General features: G+C 31.7%; 1 protein-coding gene across 2 annotated transcripts; it reads right to left on the bottom strand.

Moving 5' to 3' along the window:
* Nucleotides 1-2,517: 2,517 nt before the first annotated feature.
* On the bottom strand, nt 2,518-18,286 carry LOC120091820 (beta-amyrin 11-oxidase-like). Of its 2 annotated transcripts, none has more exons than XM_039049962.1 (9): nt 18,131-18,286; nt 16,614-16,854; nt 15,709-16,192; nt 12,856-13,122; nt 12,534-12,623; nt 12,370-12,448; nt 12,161-12,267; nt 2,946-3,067; nt 2,518-2,828 (listed from the first exon to the last, which is right to left on the bottom strand). In XM_039049962.1, the coding sequence occupies exons 2-9, from the start codon at nt 16,835-16,837 to the stop codon at nt 2,735-2,737; spliced, it is 1,467 nt and encodes a 488-aa protein (XP_038905890.1). In that variant the 5' UTR covers nt 16,838-16,854; nt 18,131-18,286; the 3' UTR covers nt 2,518-2,734. The 2 variants fall into 2 exon arrangements, with proteins under 2 accessions (XP_038905890.1, XP_038905891.1); XM_039049963.1 differs by lacking the exon at nt 18,131-18,286 and adding an exon at nt 17,778-18,123.
* Between the last annotated feature and the right edge of the window lie 1,919 nt (nt 18,287-20,205).

Here is a 20,205-nt window from a genome sequence, read left to right as displayed (position 1 = left end):
CTTTGTCCTAAACGATGTAAGCTTGCCGTTTCACGTTGATGCGGAGGATGAAAACTGAAAAGGGGACATGGGATTGGAAGCAAAAAAAAGGATTTGATCCAAAGGCCATGGAACGTTCAAGTCGATATCGAAATCCATAAGTGGGATTCAATCGTCGGAATTGGAATGGTGGGCGGTGGATTTGGGGAAAAGGGGAAATGGGTGATCAGAATCCGGCTCGTTCATGACGAGGGGTTCGTTAATTTACACTGGTTTTGGCTGTGTGCAAGCTTCCTCAAATGGCGAAGGAGGCCGATAGGAGGGTGAGGACTGAGCTGTATTTGGCGATCAATTTTTTTTCTTTCCCATATGTGTGAATTTGACAAGTTTATTCTTTTCTAATTCAACATCAACTTGCACCATGCGTTTATTGCAACACTTAATAAACTATGATTAATTAAAGGTTGGGTGTAATTGTAACAAACCTCTTAGGATGGTTTGTGCAATTTCTCTAAAATTAAATAAAATTAAACTAAAAAATGTAACAACTTGAAATACGAAAATCAAATTGAAAGCTAAATAAAAAAAATTGGGGACCAAGATAGTATTTTTTTTTTTTCCTTAAACTTAAAACTCGAGTGTCTAATTTTAACAATTTGTAATTTAATTGAAAAACATTTTTGGATCCTTGCATCTCTTCTTTATTTTACTTATTTACACAATATGCATTGTCAATTAAAAATAAGAAGTAAATTAATTAATTAATTAATTCTTAATTATCAACCATAAATATATAATTAATATTATAATGTAAAAAGTTAATTCCTTCTACCATAATTTTTTTTTACTTTAATTATAATTAAAATTTAGAAGTTGTAGGATTCAAAAAGTTTTTGTATTCTCTTTAAAAAAAAGTTGTTGTAACTCTAACTCCAACTATTCTAAGAGGATTTTTTTTCAACATTTTCATTTTTGTTCTCTCAATTCATTACTTTCTAAACCTTTTCAATTTCTTATGCATCTCAATTTTTTTTTTCTTAAGACATTAAGATGTTGATGTTATATTAAAGTTACAAGAGATGCATATGTTGAATCAAGATCTTAAATCTTAGACTATTTTAATTTATTTTACAACTCTACTTTGATGAAGTTTGAATATTTTGCTACTTTATTTTACAACTCCACTTTGATGAAGTTAAATATTTTTTTTCTCAACTATGTCTTACATAGATGGGAGATCTTCGTTGTATTTTTAGGTTATTTAAGTGGGAAATACCAAGTTATTGAGTACATTATCTATTTCCTACCATTTTGAAAGCCATTAGAAAACGTTTGTGTGAGTTGTTTGATTGTAGACAACTTTGTGTTTGTTGCTACCATTGGAATATAATAATTCTTAAGATCTTAGACTTTAGATTCAATAAAAAGTTGCTCAATTATACTTTACATTTGTATATTAATTGAGGAATTGAAGCAAATAATGAGAAGGTTTCTTAGTTCTTAATTATAAATTTTGGCAACTACAAAAAGTTCAAACATTATTCTCTTTAAGTTGTTTAGAAGGCTCAAAATAAGAGGTTAAACCGACTTAGAATAGAAAAATGGATAGAACATGAGATGGTTGATGGTCTTCTTTTCCTAATAAACTAGTGTCTATGATTATATTCATTTGTTTGTTTTATCACGTTAATGACTTTTCACTCTCAATATAAAAAAGATTAATATTATTTGTAAATATAATTTATCGGGACGAGTCTTGCTCTTCCATTGAGATTTTTTTTATTGCAAATCCAAAGAATAGTAATACTTCTATGTTGTGATAGTGATAATTTAATAAGTTGGGAGAGTTCAAAAAAAATTATTTATATGTATAATATTTTTTTTGAAATTATTTATGTAGGTGGATGGAATAAGGCTTTGTATGTTGATGAAGAATGAAGATGACAACCCACTTAACCCTTAAATTTTATACTCATTATGGAAATATTCAAAAGTTGGTGAATCTTGTATTTTGCTAATCACTTTGTAGGAATTACTTTGTAACTTCTTTCATTGTATTACACTAATTAAATGTATTATGTAAGGGATTAAAAAATGTCAATTATGAGATGAGACTTGTGATATTTTACATGTCATGATACTTTATTATATATATTCCATGTATATTTTCTAGCTATCATTTACATGAAATTTGATGAATATTAGTGAAATGGTTTGCTATATTGTTATAAATAATGAAAATTGGCTAAAAATAGCCATTATGGCAATTGGTAATTTATCATTGACGATTAAAGGCATTTTTTTTTTAATAACATTAAGAAAAGGCTATAAAATCTTCATAACTGTGCATACAAAAGACTTCTAAAAACTTATAATAATATAAATAAAATACTATTACAAAGTTATAATAGCTCCCTTTATAAGCTATAGAAACTTATTATAACTTTAATTAGTAATACTATAATATATTTTCATAGCAAGATAAATATGCTATAATTTTTAGATTTTTAATAGCATTTACATAGCTAACAAAAAAAATGCTATCAAAAGTCCTAGATTTTTAATAACATGGGTCGTTGGACCTTCGAAAAAGGGTATGAAAGATCTATTATAGCATTTTGTTAGCTATCGTGTCTATTATTTCTTGTAGTGAAATATCCATCAAAATCAATATTTTATCGATATTTTCATCGATATATCTGTAAAATTAAGATCTCGATATTTTTGTCGACATCGACATTTTACACTTGGATAGTTATTCAACTTTATGCACTCTTGCCAAGCACTTGTCTTTGAGATGTGGAAATGGCAAACAAGTCCTCTGACATTTTGGATTAAGTTGTTCCACCCTGCGTATATTATTGCAAAAATGATTATTTGCAGTTAAGAAAATGTTTATATGCTTAAATTTTGTGTTAAAAGTTGATAAAATTAACTGATGAAAAAGATTTAAAAGCAAAACTCACTTGTAACTGAGGAGAAAATAATGAAGAAATATTGAGATTTCAAGCTTGGCAAGATCACTTCCTGGGCAATACCTATTTCCTAATCCAAATGGAGTGAAAGCTCCTGGTGTGGCTACAAAATTCTTTAAAAAGAGAAACAAGCAAAATTCCATTTAATATACCATGAGATCAAAGGGGGAAAAACATTAAAAAAGAGGGTTGCTAAATTCACTATCAAATCCAAAAAGCATGTGAATAAAAACAATATTCAAAGCAAAATACTTCCAATTCAAAGTGGATATTATCATATTAAAAAAAAGAGATAATAATGACATTATATATTTAATTTCAGAGCAAATGTCAATTTATATTCTTGAACTTTGAGGGTTGTATCATTTTAAAAAGTAATTGTTTTAAATGAAAAACTGCTGAAAATATTTTTAAATATAGCAAAATGTCACTGTCTATCAGTGAAAGATACCGATGAACAAGTGGCATATATCTTGCTATATTTGTAAATAAGTTCACTTATTTTACTATATTTGAAAACAACTCTACAACCCCTAAATTTTTAAATTGATATACTTATGAAAGTATAAGAATTAAATTTATACAATTATTAGTTTATGGTATAAATTGATACGACTCTAAAGTTTTGAGGTATAAATTGATATTTGTTCTTAATTTTAACACTTAATTTTGGCTCACTAGACCTAATACAACTTGTAATTAATACAAAATTTGAGGAATAAAAGATTTCAACAAATATATATATATTGTAAATAATCATTGGTTAAAGTTATTAAATTATGCTAAATTAGCATAATGTTGTTGAGATTAGTGTCCGAAATCTCTGTTGTATTTTTGTTGTTTGTAAATACTGTATAAACAAATAGTTATTATTAAAATAATTGTTATTTTATAAGCATACACTCAATCCAATAAATAAAGATCATAGGTTATTTTATGTAATATAAACATATATGTGGAGATATACAGGTAGATCATGTTTAAATGATAACCTAAATGGTCTGTAATAGACGGATAAGGCTAGGTACCTCATCGTGATGACACTACAAATACGATATGCTTTGTAGATGTTACAAATGTTATAAGATGCTACAAATGATCTAATCCTGATAATTCATGTGGAGACATGTGAGCGGGGGTATCCCATACAAAGAGTTTGTATAAGACCGGACTATGATATGACTGGTCTCATTATATAACATCGTTACTAGTAGAGACTTATGTTTCACCAGGATGATCATAGGTGACATGACCTGAATCCTAAGTGAGTTATGAACTTCTGCCTATGAAGGTGGTCTTTTTATTTGCATGGGTGAGAGTGACCAGATTGCTAACTCAATATGCCTACCATTTTGGGGATTCGTCTGATTCAGGAACTAGGAATACAGCTACACAAGACGAAATTTACTCCTTCTCTGATGTCGGGGTAAGTAGATAAATTGCGTCCTTAAAGAAGCTGATTACCGGGGGCTTAACAAGTGGCCAACTTTCTCTTGGCCCGAGAAGGATTTGGTCATAGCTGGACTATGACTTATTGTTCATTAAAGGGATCATTGGTACTTAAGAAGTTAGATGTAACTATAGGGGCAAAACGGTGATTTTGGCCCAGCTATACTTATGAACAATTTGTGAAGAGTCACTACACTGTTGATTGGTTATATCCAATGGACATAGAAATATATCTATAGTGCAAAGAATGCAGCCATCGTTCTTTAGTGGAGTGGCCGGTGTCACAATCGCACTTTTCAAAGCTTCACTTAGCGATTATGCGACACTTGTTCCTGCTCACGAACAAGTCAGCCAATTCGAATACGGAACATCGATGGCACATCAAGTGTCTCTCGCAACCTCCACCCCGTTTTAGAGAAAACGGTTTTAGAAAACGGGTTTGGAGAAAAGGTTTTTGCAAACAGTTTGAATGTAAGAATAGAGAAGAGAAAGATTGTAGTAGGCTAGAAAGCAATAAGCAACAACAACAGCTTTATAACATACTACTCCGGGTTTGAGGAAGTGATGGTTAATCTTATCCCCATATAGTGCATTCTGAACAAAAAAAACATCCACTACCCTGGCATATAGAAATGAGCGAGCAGTCACTCACTAAGTAAAGTATATATAAACCTAACTACTAAGCAAAATGAAATACGTAGGATGAAAGAATAGTAAAAGGAGATGGAGGTAGTCATGCGGCCATGGGCAACACGTCCTAGACAAGCATGACCGTGACATTCTCCTCCATTCAATTGGTTGACATCCCCGTCAACTGACTCTGCTCGAACACAGCATATTATTGAGCAGCTGCCTTTGAGGCCTTCCATGCGCTCCCAACGAACTTCTCTATCTTGGAGGCTTCTCCATTTCTCGAGAAACTCTTCCCCAGCTTGGTTCTGGTCTTTCCACTCTGTCGCTTCTTCCCGCAAGTCTCTCGTTGGCTTCTTCTCCTGCTATTCTCTTCGTTGTGGCCTGCGGACGGACCACCTCCGTATATCTCTCTTCGGCATGGTTGGGATGATAGGGTTTCAGTCTACTTTCATGGATGACAGGATGAATCTCTATTCACGATGGTAACTACACCTTATAAGAGGTTTTCCCAACCTTTTCGATGACTTCCACCGGTCCTCTAAAGCTGCTCACGAAGCAATGTTCTCTTTGCCCTCGACTTCGAAATCGTCCCAGGCACAAATTTACTCTCGGTGTCTAGGCTTTCTTCCTCTCTTCTTCTTCTCTTTGGAGCCAGGGACTTATGTAAATTGTCCGGCTCAACAACACGACACTGTTCCAAGACACACAAAATGTCTTGGGGGGCCTTCTCTTCCGCGGTTTCAACTAACTCGTGGGTAAAGTCCTTCTCCAACTGGAGGGCCAAGATCATCCTTACCCCTTCAGCCATCTGATCTCGGCATGCACAACGGTGGCGTAGATCCGATGATCACTAAAACACTTGGTGAGGGTATCAGTATTACCTATGCTCAAGCAGAACTTCATTCCCAACACCACATCAAAGTCATCTATCTTGACGATCACGAATCGGCAGTGTCATTCCAGTCCCCCAACTTTACGACTGTCCTTTTTGCCATTCCTATAAATCGGCAAGGCCTCAAAGTTCACTGCTTTCATTTTACTTACATCTCCTTCCCAACGGGGATTCAGCCGTCTGGCTTCTATTTCAAACATAAATTATGGTTGGCCTTGAATCGACCATGGTATTTTTGCCGATCTATGGTTGACCCAAGAATCAACATACATCAGTCCACCTCCATGGGATCCATTTTCTTCTCATACATCCTTTTGAAGGGCAGCTAAAAATCTTAGGGCCCAACCTGTGGGGTTCTATTTCTCTGCTTGCACATTCTCGTTCTTCTACCTGAACAACTGCCTTTCCAGTCCGAAGCTAATGAGGCTTGGAAAGCATTAAATGTTGCTCGTTTCGGACATTCGCTCGCCTTGTGCGGTCTCTTGCATATATAACAGGATAAGAACTAATAAAAATTCTTCTGATTCTGCCCCTGCTACGTATTTCCAGTCATCTGCTAAGGGGGTCTACTATCCCCATTATTATCTTTATCTCCCCAACTGTTTCTCGATGGGCTCGAGCTGTTGCTCTTTCTCCCCCTATTAGGGGATCTCGAGTGTTGCCTCATCTCTTGAGATTCATCAATTGAGTCAAATAACCATTCGGCCACTGAATATACGGCTGGGAGATCCTGTATTCTCTATGCATACAGTTTTGTTTTTGTCCATGGTTTCAAGCCTTCAACAAAACAAAAAACTTTGTCTTTTTCAGACATATATCTTATGTCCAACATTAATCTGAAAAATTGTTTCACGTAGTCCCTAATAGTATCAGTATGTTTCAATTCCCATAGCTTGCATCTTGCCAAAATCTCAACATTTTCGGTAAAGAATTGAAACACAACTTTTGTTTTAGTCTCTCCCACGTGTCAATGGTACACCGACCCTCTTGGACATCTATAAAACGAGACCTCCACCATAACTTGGCATCCTCTGCTAGGTGCATCGTCGCTAGGGTGATCTTCGACTCTTCAGTCGCTGTGTTCATAGCCCTAAAGTACTGTTCCATGTCAAAGATAAAATTTTCTAATGCCTTTGCGTTCCGAGCCCCAAAGAAGGGCTTAGGCTCAAGTACTTTTACCTTATTGAATTGGGCTACACCCCCGACTGAGGCTTGATTTCCCGCTACTCTCATGGTGAGGTTAACTCTTACACTAATGTCTGCAGTCTCTACCTGGATGACATCGATGGTGGCTCGAAATTCCTCGAACATTTCAGTCACCATCTGAATGATCGTTCTCTGCAAGCTGTCTAATTCTTTGACACGCTTTTCTATCAGGGCAACAGAGCCTGATAAACTATCCCCATGCTTGAGAGGCCCACCCATCATAGTTTTTGCCTCTAGGGTCTCAACCCTTGTCAACAATTCTCTGACGGGCATCTCGTTTAAGCGGCCAGCCTGATCAAGGACTTCTATTAAATTGAGCATTTGCTCTTCAATCTCGACCAATCGGTCAACATGGGACTTGCTCAACTGCTTCGTAGCAGACATGATCACAGCTTCTCAACTCTACGAGTCGACTTGGCTCTGATACTAACTGTCATAATCGCACTTTCCGAAGCTTCACTTAGGTATTGTGCGGCACTTGTTCCCGCTCACGAACAAGTCAGTCAATTCGAATACGGAACACCAATGGCACACCGGCTGCCTCTCGCAACCTCCACCCCCGTTTTAGAGAAAACGGGTTTGGAGAAAAGGTTTTTGCAAATAGTTTGAATGTAAGAATAGAGAAGAGAATGATTGTAGTAGGCTAGAAAGTAATAAGCAACAACAACAACTTTATAACATACTACTCCGGGTATGAGGAAGTGATGGTTAGTCTTATCCCCATATAGTACAATCTGAACAAAAACACATCCACTACCCTTGCATATGGAAATAGATGAGCGATCACTCACTAAGAAAAGTACATATAAACCTAACTACCTAGCAAAAGGAAATACATAGGATGAAAACATAGTAAAAAGAGGTGGGGGTCGTCATGCGGCTATGGGCAACACGCCTTGGACAAGCATGACCGTGACAACCAACAATTAATGGATGTTGAATAATTTAATTAAAAAAGTTTAATTAATTGTTCAAGTACCACTAGAACTTCAACTACAGGTCCATAAGGTCCCCTCTGTAACTCAACAAAGATTATTGAAAATTAATTTTAGATTAATTTAAATTGTTCAAATTAATTGAGGGAATTAATTATACATGATATAATTAATATAATATATTTGATACGTTATAGTATGAAGTTAAGTTTCTTTTGAGAGGAATTAAGTATCTGAATATGATTCAAATACTAATTATATGAATGAGATTCATATAATTAAATTTAGTATAAATGTGATTTATATTAAATATCATGTATTATTGAGAGAAATAAAACTATAGGTTATATTGTATTTGATACAATATAAAAACTATAGATTATGTATTATATTTGATATAACATATAGTTATATATACATATAATAAGTTAGTTATTGTATGTAAATATCTATATATTTATATATATTAAATTTAATTTAATTTTTGAATTAAATTAATTGAGAGAGTTATCCATCCCTATTTTTCTTTTAATCCATCGTGTGGCGTGATGTAGTTATGGGGGATCTTCTTCCTCTTGCTTCTTACGCAGAGGGATGAACTGAAAGAAAAAATTCTCTCTTTTGGTTTCTCTCCCAAGACCACACAAAAGAAAAATTGTTTACTTCTTCCTCTCAAATTGCTCTCCCTCTTCCTAAAAATATACAGAGCCTACACCTCCTGTAATTCTCATCCCCTATAGAGACGGAGGTTGACCTCTTGGTGGTAGCCACTTGGTTTTGTTGGATTATTTTGGAAGATCGAGTTTCGAGGAGAGTTCGTGACCAGTTCAAGGGATTACGTGAAAAAGTGTTTCTTCAAGAGTAAGTTAATCCCTAACCCTAATTCTTAATTCTTAAAAGCATTTTGTAATTTTATTGTTATGTATAATTTTTTTTTGTTCTATAAATTTTCATTTTATGAAAATCGAAATTGGGACGATCCTGCTTCCACATTCAAACTTCACCTTCCATCAAATGTTAGCTCTGTTGTGAATTTGTGAAACCCGGATTTCTATTTTCCTTACTTAAGCAAGTGATAAAAGGAATTAACTAAGTGAAAGTTAAATCCTAACTTAAGGGGAAGGAAATTTCTAAGTGTTAAGTAAACTTTTCTTTAAATAATAAGTAGGTTGAGCTAGTGTGGAATAATATGGAAATTAAGTTTGGAAAATTTGGGGAAAATTTTGGTTAAGTATGGAGAAATTAGGTGAAGTGCATTATGGCTGAAGGACTGAGGAAAATATGGAATTTATGTGAAATGCGTGTTGTGCACAAAGCACTGGAAGGCAAGTGACTAGTGGCACAATCGTGTAGAAATTGCACGGAGACGAACAATGTTTGCAGTAGCTAAGAGCGAGATCGTTGAGAGTGAGATCGGCGAAATCGTTGAGAACGAGATCATTGAGATCGAGACTAGTGGGATTGGAGAGAAAATGGGAGAGAGCGAGATTGGATAGAAGATTGGAGAGAGCAAGACCAGCGAGAAAGACGAAAAGAGCGAGAGTGCCTATGCGTTAGCCTTGCTTTGTCCGATTCGAACGTCACGCCCACGCCTCGCCTATGCATTGAACGGCCAAGCAAGCTTCTAGGCAATGTATTTGGACGCGTTAGGGTAGATTATGCATTTAAAAACCCTAATTTGAATACAAACAAAGCTTGAAGACGTAAGGAAAAATGTCAATTAAAATTTAGGTGTCCGATTAAGAGAAATTCTTAAACCCTAAGAAATTGTGTTGGATGCAGTTGGGAAGAACACATTAAACCAAGGTGAAGTCAGCTTACGTTGATAAAGGGAGGATTAAACATTTGGCCATACAGCCAAGTAGGTGTTGTCAACCCCACGATCAATTTGAACGTCTATAAATAGGGAGTTTTGATTTCATTTACAAATCACACAAAAATCATAAATTTCGTAGAGAAAGTAGAGGGCAGTGAGGGTTCAGAGGAATGTGCCAATTTTGGACGAGGAGATCTTCCAATCTACTCGTGCGTTTAGAGTGATTTCAAAGCCATCTGAAAGCTCTAGAAGTCTAGTTTTCAGAGTAGGACTGCTGGAGGAAAAGGCTCAAAGGAATTGGGCTGGAGGTTGAGAAGAAGGCAGAAGGGTCAGATTGTCAGATCAGTCTGAGCCAGTCTTGAAGATTTTGAGATTACAGCCAAACCACGAGAAATTCTGAGCTGAAAGTTTAGGGTAAGATTTCTAAGACATTTTAGAATAAGTTTGTAGAAGGAAGTATTTCCAAATAAGGTTCGAAATTATGAGTAATCTAAGTTGAAAGTTGAATTTAGATTCTAGGGGTGAAAAAGGGACCCGAGGAGCTACTAGAGTGAAAAGTTCCTAAGAAATCAAGGTGAATGGCTAAAATGTTTTCGAACTAAAATGTTTTTTAAACTGTTTTGATTACAAACGTTTTACAGAAAGCATGTTTGTGAAAATAATTCTCATGCCTACTAGTTTTATAAAGTAGTTTCCGAGCAAGATCTGAATTGTGTTGTGAACGCATGCATATTGTTGAAAAACTATTTACATATGTATATGTATTGATTTTATCCAGCATGCATTACCATCTTTAAAGTCATGTTGTATATGTGCTATACTGTACATACTTTAAAGAGAAAAGTTATTTATAAATAGTTTTGGTTAAATACGACAAAGTACAAGGAGAGAACATCCACCCAACTAGATACTGAAGTACAAGGAGAAGGTATCTATTGGTACTGAAGTACGTTTGAGAAGGTACCAAGCCAACGGGATAGTGAAGTACGTTGGAAAAGGTATCCTAGTAGCTCGACACTGAAGTACAAGGAGAAGGTATCTGAGCAGTAGTACCTAATGTGGCCACAGGTGAATAAAGTCAGAGATTGAGCAAAAGGGTCTCTCTGGACTAGCAGTTGGTGTTGGGATTATTTTACCAGTTATAAAGTACTTTGATTTGAGAAATGCTTTTATGTTTTATGTTTAAAAACAACTTTACATGTTTTACGCTTGGAAAACGTTTATGCTGCAGTACAAATATGATAAAGTTTATGTTTCAGTTAAAAACTCATTACTGAAATCATGCGTGAAATTTACTATGTTTTCTCGGTCACTCACTGGGCGTAAGCTCACCCCTTTTCAAATGTTTTTGTTCCCCCCCCCCCCCCCTCCACAGGTAGCGGTCAAATCCCTTGAAGACAGCTTAATATCTGCTCTGCTACTAAAGGCAAAAAGACTTGTAACCGTTAAAGACTTGTAACCGTTTGCTAGGTGGTTACTGTTAATATTGTACACATGTTGCTATTGTTCATATAGGGATTAGGGTTTGTGGGTTTGGGACTTGTAAATCTATGTTGTAAATACTCTAAACATATTAAGTTTTCTAAGTTAATAAATTATGGGCCTACAGCCATCCCATTGCATATAATTTGTATTTTGTATCAGAGTTATTCCGCAAGAGTTTTTAGGTAGTAAGTGTCAGCCTAAGGGTTGATAACTGTTGCAGTCACGCCCTTCTCTAGGCTAAGAAGGTGGTCTGGGATGGGTGTGTGACAGAATTTGAGGAGCACAACATGAACAGAGATGCTAATAAAATATAATATTAAAATAAATAAATATAATCTAAAATATATGGAATAAATAAATATTAAAATAAATTAAATATAATATATATAAATATATAAAATAAAATAAATAATAAAAGTAAATAAAATAACAAATTATTGATTTCTTCACTTTCTCCAAACTTTTTGGAATTTGTTAAATGTGTATCTTTCAAAACCCATTGAGTGTCACTATTTATAGGCAATTTGGCAAGTAGGAGTTGGATTATTGGCTAGTAGGAACTGGATTATATGAACACTAATAATGAGTATTTACAAGTCTCATCGACAATACTTTAGAAAAATGGGGACATGATAGATGATCAATAGATACTGAACGTCTAATGGGTATTTATTTTCTATAGTATTTATAATAACCTCATATATATTGCATAAAAAAAAATGGTTAATCCAATAACTTTGGTTCAAGAAAGAAAAGGCTTGTAAATAATATATAGATAATTTATACATACATCCCATCTTGAAGGGTTGAACTCCCGTGGGGAAGGAAATTGTTTTTCATCCATGTAAAGCTCTCCAAACCAAGGAATGACTTTCCATCCCTTTGGTATAATTTTACCTAAATAAAAAAAGGAACCCAATATTATTGAAATAATAATAACAATAATAATAATAAATTATTATCATTTCCTCCTAGAATAAGATAAAAATATAATCTAACCATTGATTTCAACATCAACTACTGCTTCACGAAAAACCATAAAAGTGATACCACTAACACGAAGTGTCTCATCTATTACCTGAATATGAAAATTAATATCATCGTTAATTACGTACATTTTCTTTGTAATCAATTAAAACATTTTTTAAAACAAAAATATGTACCTGGTAAAGAAATTTCATCTGTTTAACCTCTGAGAGAGTTATCCCTTTTTGAGTGGTGGGTCTTCTTTTAATGATATCCTCTTGTTCTTCCTAAAACAAATGACCTTTTTTTGATGTGTATATATATTTTCATGATACTATATTACTGTATAAGTCCAACGACTGTAGAATGGAGATTGAAACTCCGAATCTTTAAGGATGGAGGTGATACTAATACCATTAAACCAAACTCATTTTACCAATCAAATTTCGAATAAAATACCGACAACATTTATTAGATAAACATAAAGTTTTAAGGGGGAAAAAAAAAAGAAACACTAACCTTGGCTTTTTGAAATATATGTGGATGATTTGTAAGAAACAAAATTGCCCACATAGCTGTATAAGCTGAAGTTTCATGGCCTGCAAATAACTTACCAAAAATCAAATCTTTAATGGTTTCATCATCTAACTCTTCACCTTCTTCATCTTTCAATTCCATCAGCAAATCCATCATATCTTTTGCTTCCCATTTTTTCCCTTCCCTTTCCTTCACCAATCTCTTTTGGTTGATGATGGATTGAAGTATGGTTAGCAACTGTTTTCTACCCTATATTTAAAATATGTATTCTTGTTATGGGCTAAGGTAAGAAAAAAAAGATATCCTTACAACTTAGTGACACGATTGTACTACCCATAGAACCAATCATGTTCAAGTAAGATTGTAAAAATAGTAATATAATTCAAAGCTATAATTTAGCTCAACATTTATCAATGCAACTAGATGTTTTAACCAATATCGGATAAATTTAAGGTTAAATTGTAAAAAGGAAAATATCTTCTTGGTCTTTAGATTTTGAATTGTTTTTATTCAGTCGGTTTCAGAATGTCACACACACTTAGTCTTAAGTTTTGAGTTTGGTTTTAATTTAGTTCTTAGGTTTCAAAATGTCACAATTTTATCATTGAGATTTGAGTTTTGTTTCAATTTGATCTATAAATTTCAAGATTTACTTATTTAACCTTGATTTTTCACTAATACTCACTTTTAATCTTTAGTGTAATGTCTATTAATTAATTTAAAAGAATTATAATTACTTAAGTTTCACTATTTTTCACCACTATTAAAATCTCAAATCTTAATTATTTTAAATTAATTAACAGACACTAATAGCAATGAGACTGAAAATAAGTATTTAATGAAAAATTGAGCTTAAAAGTGTAAATTTTGAAACATAGATACTAAATTGAAACAAAACTCAAATCTCAAGAATAAAATTGTAACATTTTTTAAACTTAGGGACTAAATTTAAACTAAACTCAAAACTTAAGAACTTAGGGACCAAATGAAAACAAGACCTAAAACCTATTGACCAAGAATGCATTTTTTCTCTTAAGTTAATGAATAAACATTAATACTAAACACATAAAGTGAGTATTTAATAAAAAATTGAAGTTAATTAAAATGTGTAAATTGTGAAACTCGGGAACTAGAATATTATAATATTTGAAAATTTATGGACTAAGAAATTAAAACGAACTCAAAACTTAAGAATTAAAATTGTAACATTTTAAAATCTGGGGATAAAAGAGAAACTAGGCCTAAAACTTAAGTATCAAAAGTATATTTTCTCCTTAAAACTACTATTATATTCTTTCTAACTTGCAAATATTGATGTTAACTTTTTATAAATATTTCAAAACGAGTAAAAATTCGTTAGCTAGAATTTTTTATGACAAATCAGAATGGTGTGGTGGTGACATGATGGACAAAACTCAGATGTACAAACAAATAGGGTAATCACATTGGTAGCACTTTTAAGAATTATAATTAAGTGTATAACAACATTTTTCTAAAAAATTGTAAATATAACAAAATCTATCAATGTTATACTTTATGGTTGATATGCTTCTACTAACGATATGGTCTATCACTGATAGACCCATACTAAGGATATGTTTGATCACGGATAGACTTTGCAAGTAGAATCTAAATTTTATTATATCTATAAATTCTTTTATATTATATTATATCTATAAATACTTAGGCCTAATTGTTATATTTACAATTATATGAAACAAATAATTTGTTAAACTTTGGATTCTCCGGAGTTTGAATTTTGCTTGAATCAATAGATCCAATGCAAACTATATTTAATTATAATAAGAAAAAGTATTATATTTTGCATCGATCAAATTAGGGAGAGATAAAGCAAGGATTTGGTAATGGGGTCTAGTTTAATAATATAATAAGTCCAACCTAACATAAAAGTTGAATTAGTTTAAAATATTATAATTTCTTTAGGAATTTAAATATAATAATTTAAATCTCTCTTCTCTTTCATCAGATAAATTTTTAGAATATTAAAAATAGTGGGTAGGCATAGTGGAATACAAAAAGTAGTCATTCTCCTTTGAGAAATTTATAACTTAAGATGGTTAGGAAAATTGTTGTCATTTTTGCAAATTGATTATATGAAAAAATTATTCATATTGTTTTGTTAAACACTACACTAATCATTATTTAAAAACAGAAAAGAAAAAAAAATATAAATTTATACCCCTAAACTTTAGTGTTGTATCAATTTAAACTTTAAACTAATAATTATATCAATTCATATTTTGAAATAATAATTATATCAATTTAAATCCTCAATTTTGTAAGTGTAACAATTTATGCCATCCATTACATTTCATTTGAAAAAAACTCATATGAAACTTATAATTATATCAATTAAATCTTTAAACTTCCATAAAATGGTCAATTTATACTTTCAGACAAAATTTTCCTTTAGACATCATCCACACGTTCATTCTAATAGTCCATTTTGTAAAATCAACATTCAAAGAAGTTTACACATATTTAAAAATTAATGCATAGATGATTTTCAAAGATAATCGTAATGAAGGGTCTAAATAAAAAATTTAGGATTCTACTTGACTCAAATTATTAAGTTTTCACGAGATATTAGTCTAAAAATCTTGAAGAGGGTGTAAATTGATTCCCTTACTTTTTTTTTTTAAAAAGATTCTCATACAAAAATTCAATGTCTAAATTAAGACTATTATTAGTTAAAGACCATTTTATATTATATAGAAATGAAGATGCTCTTGATTCGACATCAAAGTTTATAGGTATAAATTGATATTCATCGAAAAGTTAAAAGGAAAGAATAATATAGAAGAGAAGGGTTACCTTGAGTGATTTATGGAAGATGAAGCCAGGAAAGTTGATGGGCAAAGATATAAACCCTAATGCAGTTTTAGTAAACAAAGGCTCAATTTCTCCAATGGAAGAATCTATAGAAGAAGAACCCATGAAAATATTCCAAATAATTTTGAAGGTAAGCTTCTTTATCTCTGTCAATAGCTCAATTGGCTTCTTCATGCTTGCCCATTCCTCTAAACCATTTATCACCGTGTGTTGAATATAATTGATGTACATCTCTAGTACCATGTGGCCGCTGATCAGCCCCGTCGTGAGCCGTCGGAGCCGCCTGTGCTCCGCCTTGAACACTTGCATTAGTGACTTTCTACCAGATAAAAGGGTGATGCTTCTTGGTAAACTAGGTTTGAATTTGTCTTCATCACATAAAACTTGACGACAAAGTTCTGATGTACAAACAATTATACTTGCTCTACCAAGTAGATGAGCTTTGTACATATCACTTTTCCCATATCTGCTCAAAAAAAAAAAAAAGAATTGTGAAATAGGTGTTCTATATATTATCCATCATTAATTTTTGATCGAGAATATAATATTTTAATAGACAATTAGTCGGCGTTCAATGGAATTTGAATGCTTAACCCCTCTATTTAAGAGTGTTATCAAATCAAAATAGACTATAGAGAAATTGACATAGAGATTTATATGGTTCACTAACAATGTGTTAGCTACGTTCAAAAGTAGATGCATTGATAAGATTTTATTAGAAAGAAAGTGAAATAATATAGATTATAAAGGTACTAGTAGGGTTTAAGGATTTATATGTAGTGCTCACACAAAAAATTTCATTCGATGCACCTAAGTTTTTTCCATATTCCAACGTTATTTATTAATCATAAACTTGAATCAAATTTCATGATGAAGAAAAGATTTACCTAATGGAAAGGTTGTGAATGACATTTCTTGGGTGACCAGAGGTGAAATGCTTGAGGTAAGATAGAGTAGAACCAAGAAGAGGCCAACCCATATCACCTGGTGGAAGTTTAGGCCATAATTTCCCCAACTTGGCTTCATAATACCAACCATTCAATCTCTTCAAAACTCCAAAAACAAAAACTAAGGCTGCAATAATCCAAACCAACCAATTCTTCAACTCCATTTCTTCTGTCTTCACACCTTTAATATATATTTTGGGCAGTTGCAAATTTAGCAATCAAATTTAAAATATTAACAGATGTAGTATAATAATGTAAAAGAAATTACAAATATGGTAAAATTTAGATAGTCTATTTATTGAGTCTAACAGTGATAAACCATATCGCTAATAAAAGTCTTAATAGACTTTGCTATATTTGCAAGTTTTTAAAATGTTGTTATACATTTTATTAGTATCTCTAAAAATGCGATCTATAGTAATTACCCTATATATTTTAGTCCAAAAATCCAAGACATGGAAAAAATAAATAAAAAAAAAAAATTAAAGAGAGAAAAATAGAGATTTGGGGAATAAATTATGGTGAAAACATCAAGATCCTAACTTAAATTTACCTTAATAATAGTTAAGGTTGAATTTGGTAACTATTTAATTTTTACTTTTTGTTTTAGAAAATTCAATATATAAACAATCTTTTCACCTTTAAATTTATTATTTTGTCATATACTTTCTACCAATATTTTAAAAAAATAAATTAATTTTTGAAATTAAAAAATAATTTTTAAAAACTTATATTATTTTTGAAATTTAGCTAAGAATTAAAAATACTTTTAACTAAGAAATATAAAAAAATCATACTAAAAAATTAAGAGAGAATGAACTTATTTTTCAAAAACCAACAAAACAATAAGTAAAATAGTTACTAAACGGGCTAAATTATATATCTAGTGGAATGATTCTTTAAATAAATAAATAAATAAATAAAAGTAGTGGCTTATAAAAAAAACATCTTCTCAGAGGCCAGAGTACATCACACTAACGATTTTTTTTTATTATTATTATTTATTAAACGTTAACTCAAATATGAAATAAAATAAAACACTTGTCAGATTCCTCTCAACATCACAGAAAATAACACAAATAAAAACAAATTGAAAATACGTACACAACACAACAGGGATCAGAGGCCGGCCGATGGATGATGGTCTTGAGTAAAGTGTATACGGTTGAGTTGGATTGTAGGCTAGAGATGTTTTCTCAACTAATTTGAGATATAAGATGATCTAATTTCACTAATGAAAAAAAAAACGTTCAATTGAATTGAGTTGACGGATTCGATTGCTAAAATTCTGAACTTCCGAAGAATGAAAGAGTATTGCAATGGATTGAGATACAAATAAGATCAAACATCAACACAAATAGCAAGTAAAACATGAGAAACATAAACACGAACACGAACAATGAGATCGGGAGAAGAGAAGATCAGAAAAGAGAAATAATTAAAGACTGAAACATTACCTTGTGTGTGGGCAAGAGATCAACTCTTCCAAGCAAAATAACACTTGAATAATAGTTAGTTCTTGAATTAGGGGTATGAATTTTGGTTTCATCCAAATCCAGATGGAGACATTGAAAAATGAAGGGAATTTGGATTTTATCTCAGCCAAAATGTGAATGAAAGAGAATGTGCAGGATGTACATAATGTCTATGTCCCACAAACAGTGCTTTATGTTTGGTAAATTATAACTTTTTCCCCTCAAAAGAAAAAAAGAATCAATTATAACTTTTTCAATTTTTAATTATTTAAATATGGGATGTTGCTAAATAATGGATCGATACCCTATAAATTTTAGAGTTGTTTTCAAATAAAGGAAATTGAGTTAACTTATTTACAAATATAACAAAATTTCTCTATCTATCAGTGATAGACTACGATAGACATCTATTACTAATATTGATAGACAGTCTATTGCAGTTTATCATGGTCTATCGCGATCTATCATTGGTAGATAGTGACATTTTGCTATATTTGAGAATATTTTTAGTAGTTTTACCATTTAAAACAATTACCCATAGTTATTTTTTTTTTCACGATCTCAATATTTAAATTTTGTAAGACGATCAAGAAAGATGTTGTAGATTTTAAACATATTGTAAACTAATTTTTAACTTCACGTTCACTAAAAAGTTAGAGAGATAAAAGAGTTGTATTTAAATATAGAAAAATAAGTCAATTTATTTATAAATATAACAAAATGTCACAGTCGATCAGTGATAAATACTTAAAGATGTTAGTATCTATCAGATAATGACACTTTGTTATCATTTAAAAATATTTTCAGCAGTTTTTTTTTTTTTTTTTTGAAACAATTACCCTATAGAAAAGTACCATATATATTTCATAAATGTTATTTTTTAATACTTTTAATAAGCATGTTAACAAATATCATTTTGGTTTCTATACTTTGAATAAATTTGTTTAGATTTAGTCTTTTTCTTTGAACAATATACTAGAGAAAGGGGATCAATAGTTGCACATGGATATCTCAACTAGGTTGACACATCCTTAGCACCCTCATCAAGTCTCAGATCACTTCATTCAAAAGATTAGTGATAAGAATCTGAATACGAACTTGAGCTTGAGGATAGCTAACAAAAGAAATAGAAAGGGACTAGAAACAAGTTTCAATTTTGTTTAAATTTAGTCTTTATACTTTCAAAAGTTCAATTTTAGTGAAAATATTTTTAATATATCTTAAAAAAGTTTCAATATACTAGTTTATATAACTTAAAAAAGTTTCAATATACTAGTTTATGGTTGATTTTTACAAAAGCTTTTTCACTATCTAATTAGCATTTTTATCATAAATTTCAAAACAAATTTACTTATTATATTTTCTTGCTCGAAAACTATTATTATTATTATTGGACCAATTTTGATAAAAATTAAATTCGAATGAATAAATTTCAGATTTATTGAAAATACATAGATTAATTAAATATTTGAAATTATGAAAACTAAAACTAAATCAACCAAATAAATTATACATTATTCAAGTAACCAAGAACTCAAAATCATGCTGGAATAAAAGAAAAAAAAATCAAAATTATGCCAAAAAAAGGTCACACAGACAATATATATATATATATATATCAATCACAAAATTCTCAAATACCATGTCAAAGTAAGCATGCAAAAACTCAAAAATTTGATTCATTAAAATATCGTACTGTGTAGTTATTGGTCTATCGCTTAAAGACACTCACTTAAGACAAAACCTTCATCTATCTCCACAATCGTATAATATTGTGTATTTTGACATAAATCCTCGTGTCTTTACTTTTAGAACCACCCAAAATGTGTTACAGAAAGAACCGAAGACAAGAAACTAAGTTGCAGGCAGTTGAAACATTGTCGACTTCTTTCTGTTATATTGTTGTAACCACCAGAGCTTCATCGTTGACCATTGCGCCTTTGTATATAAAGAAAAACGAATGTGAGAAGAACGTAAGAAAAAAAGAGAGAGCAAGACATTCGTTCTGTAATAACTTTGAAGAAGAAGTAATAAAAGAGACCATCCCGATTTGCACA

This window comes from Benincasa hispida, chromosome 11, assembly GCF_009727055.1.
Source record: "Benincasa hispida cultivar B227 chromosome 11, ASM972705v1, whole genome shotgun sequence".
NCBI classification, from domain to species: Eukaryota; Viridiplantae; Streptophyta; class Magnoliopsida; order Cucurbitales; family Cucurbitaceae; genus Benincasa; species Benincasa hispida.
This window is presented reverse-complemented; position numbering and strand designations above follow the sequence as displayed.

What these genes read in the sequence shown, in the direction of transcription:
- LOC120091820 (XM_039049962.1), bottom strand. Translation starts at nt 16,837, where the DNA reads ATGGAGTTGAAGAATTGGTTGGTTTGGATTATTGCAGCCTTAGTTTTT. An exon ending in AGTTGATGTTGAAATCAATG is followed by an intron (nt 12,268 to 12,369) that starts GTTAGATTATAT and finishes TTTTTTATTTAG; the next exon opens with GTAAAATTATACCAAAGGGA. An exon ending in TCAACCCTTCAAGATGGGAT is followed by an intron (nt 3,068 to 12,160) that starts GTATGTATAAAT and finishes CTCTTTTTAAAG; the next exon opens with AATTTTGTAGCCACACCAGG.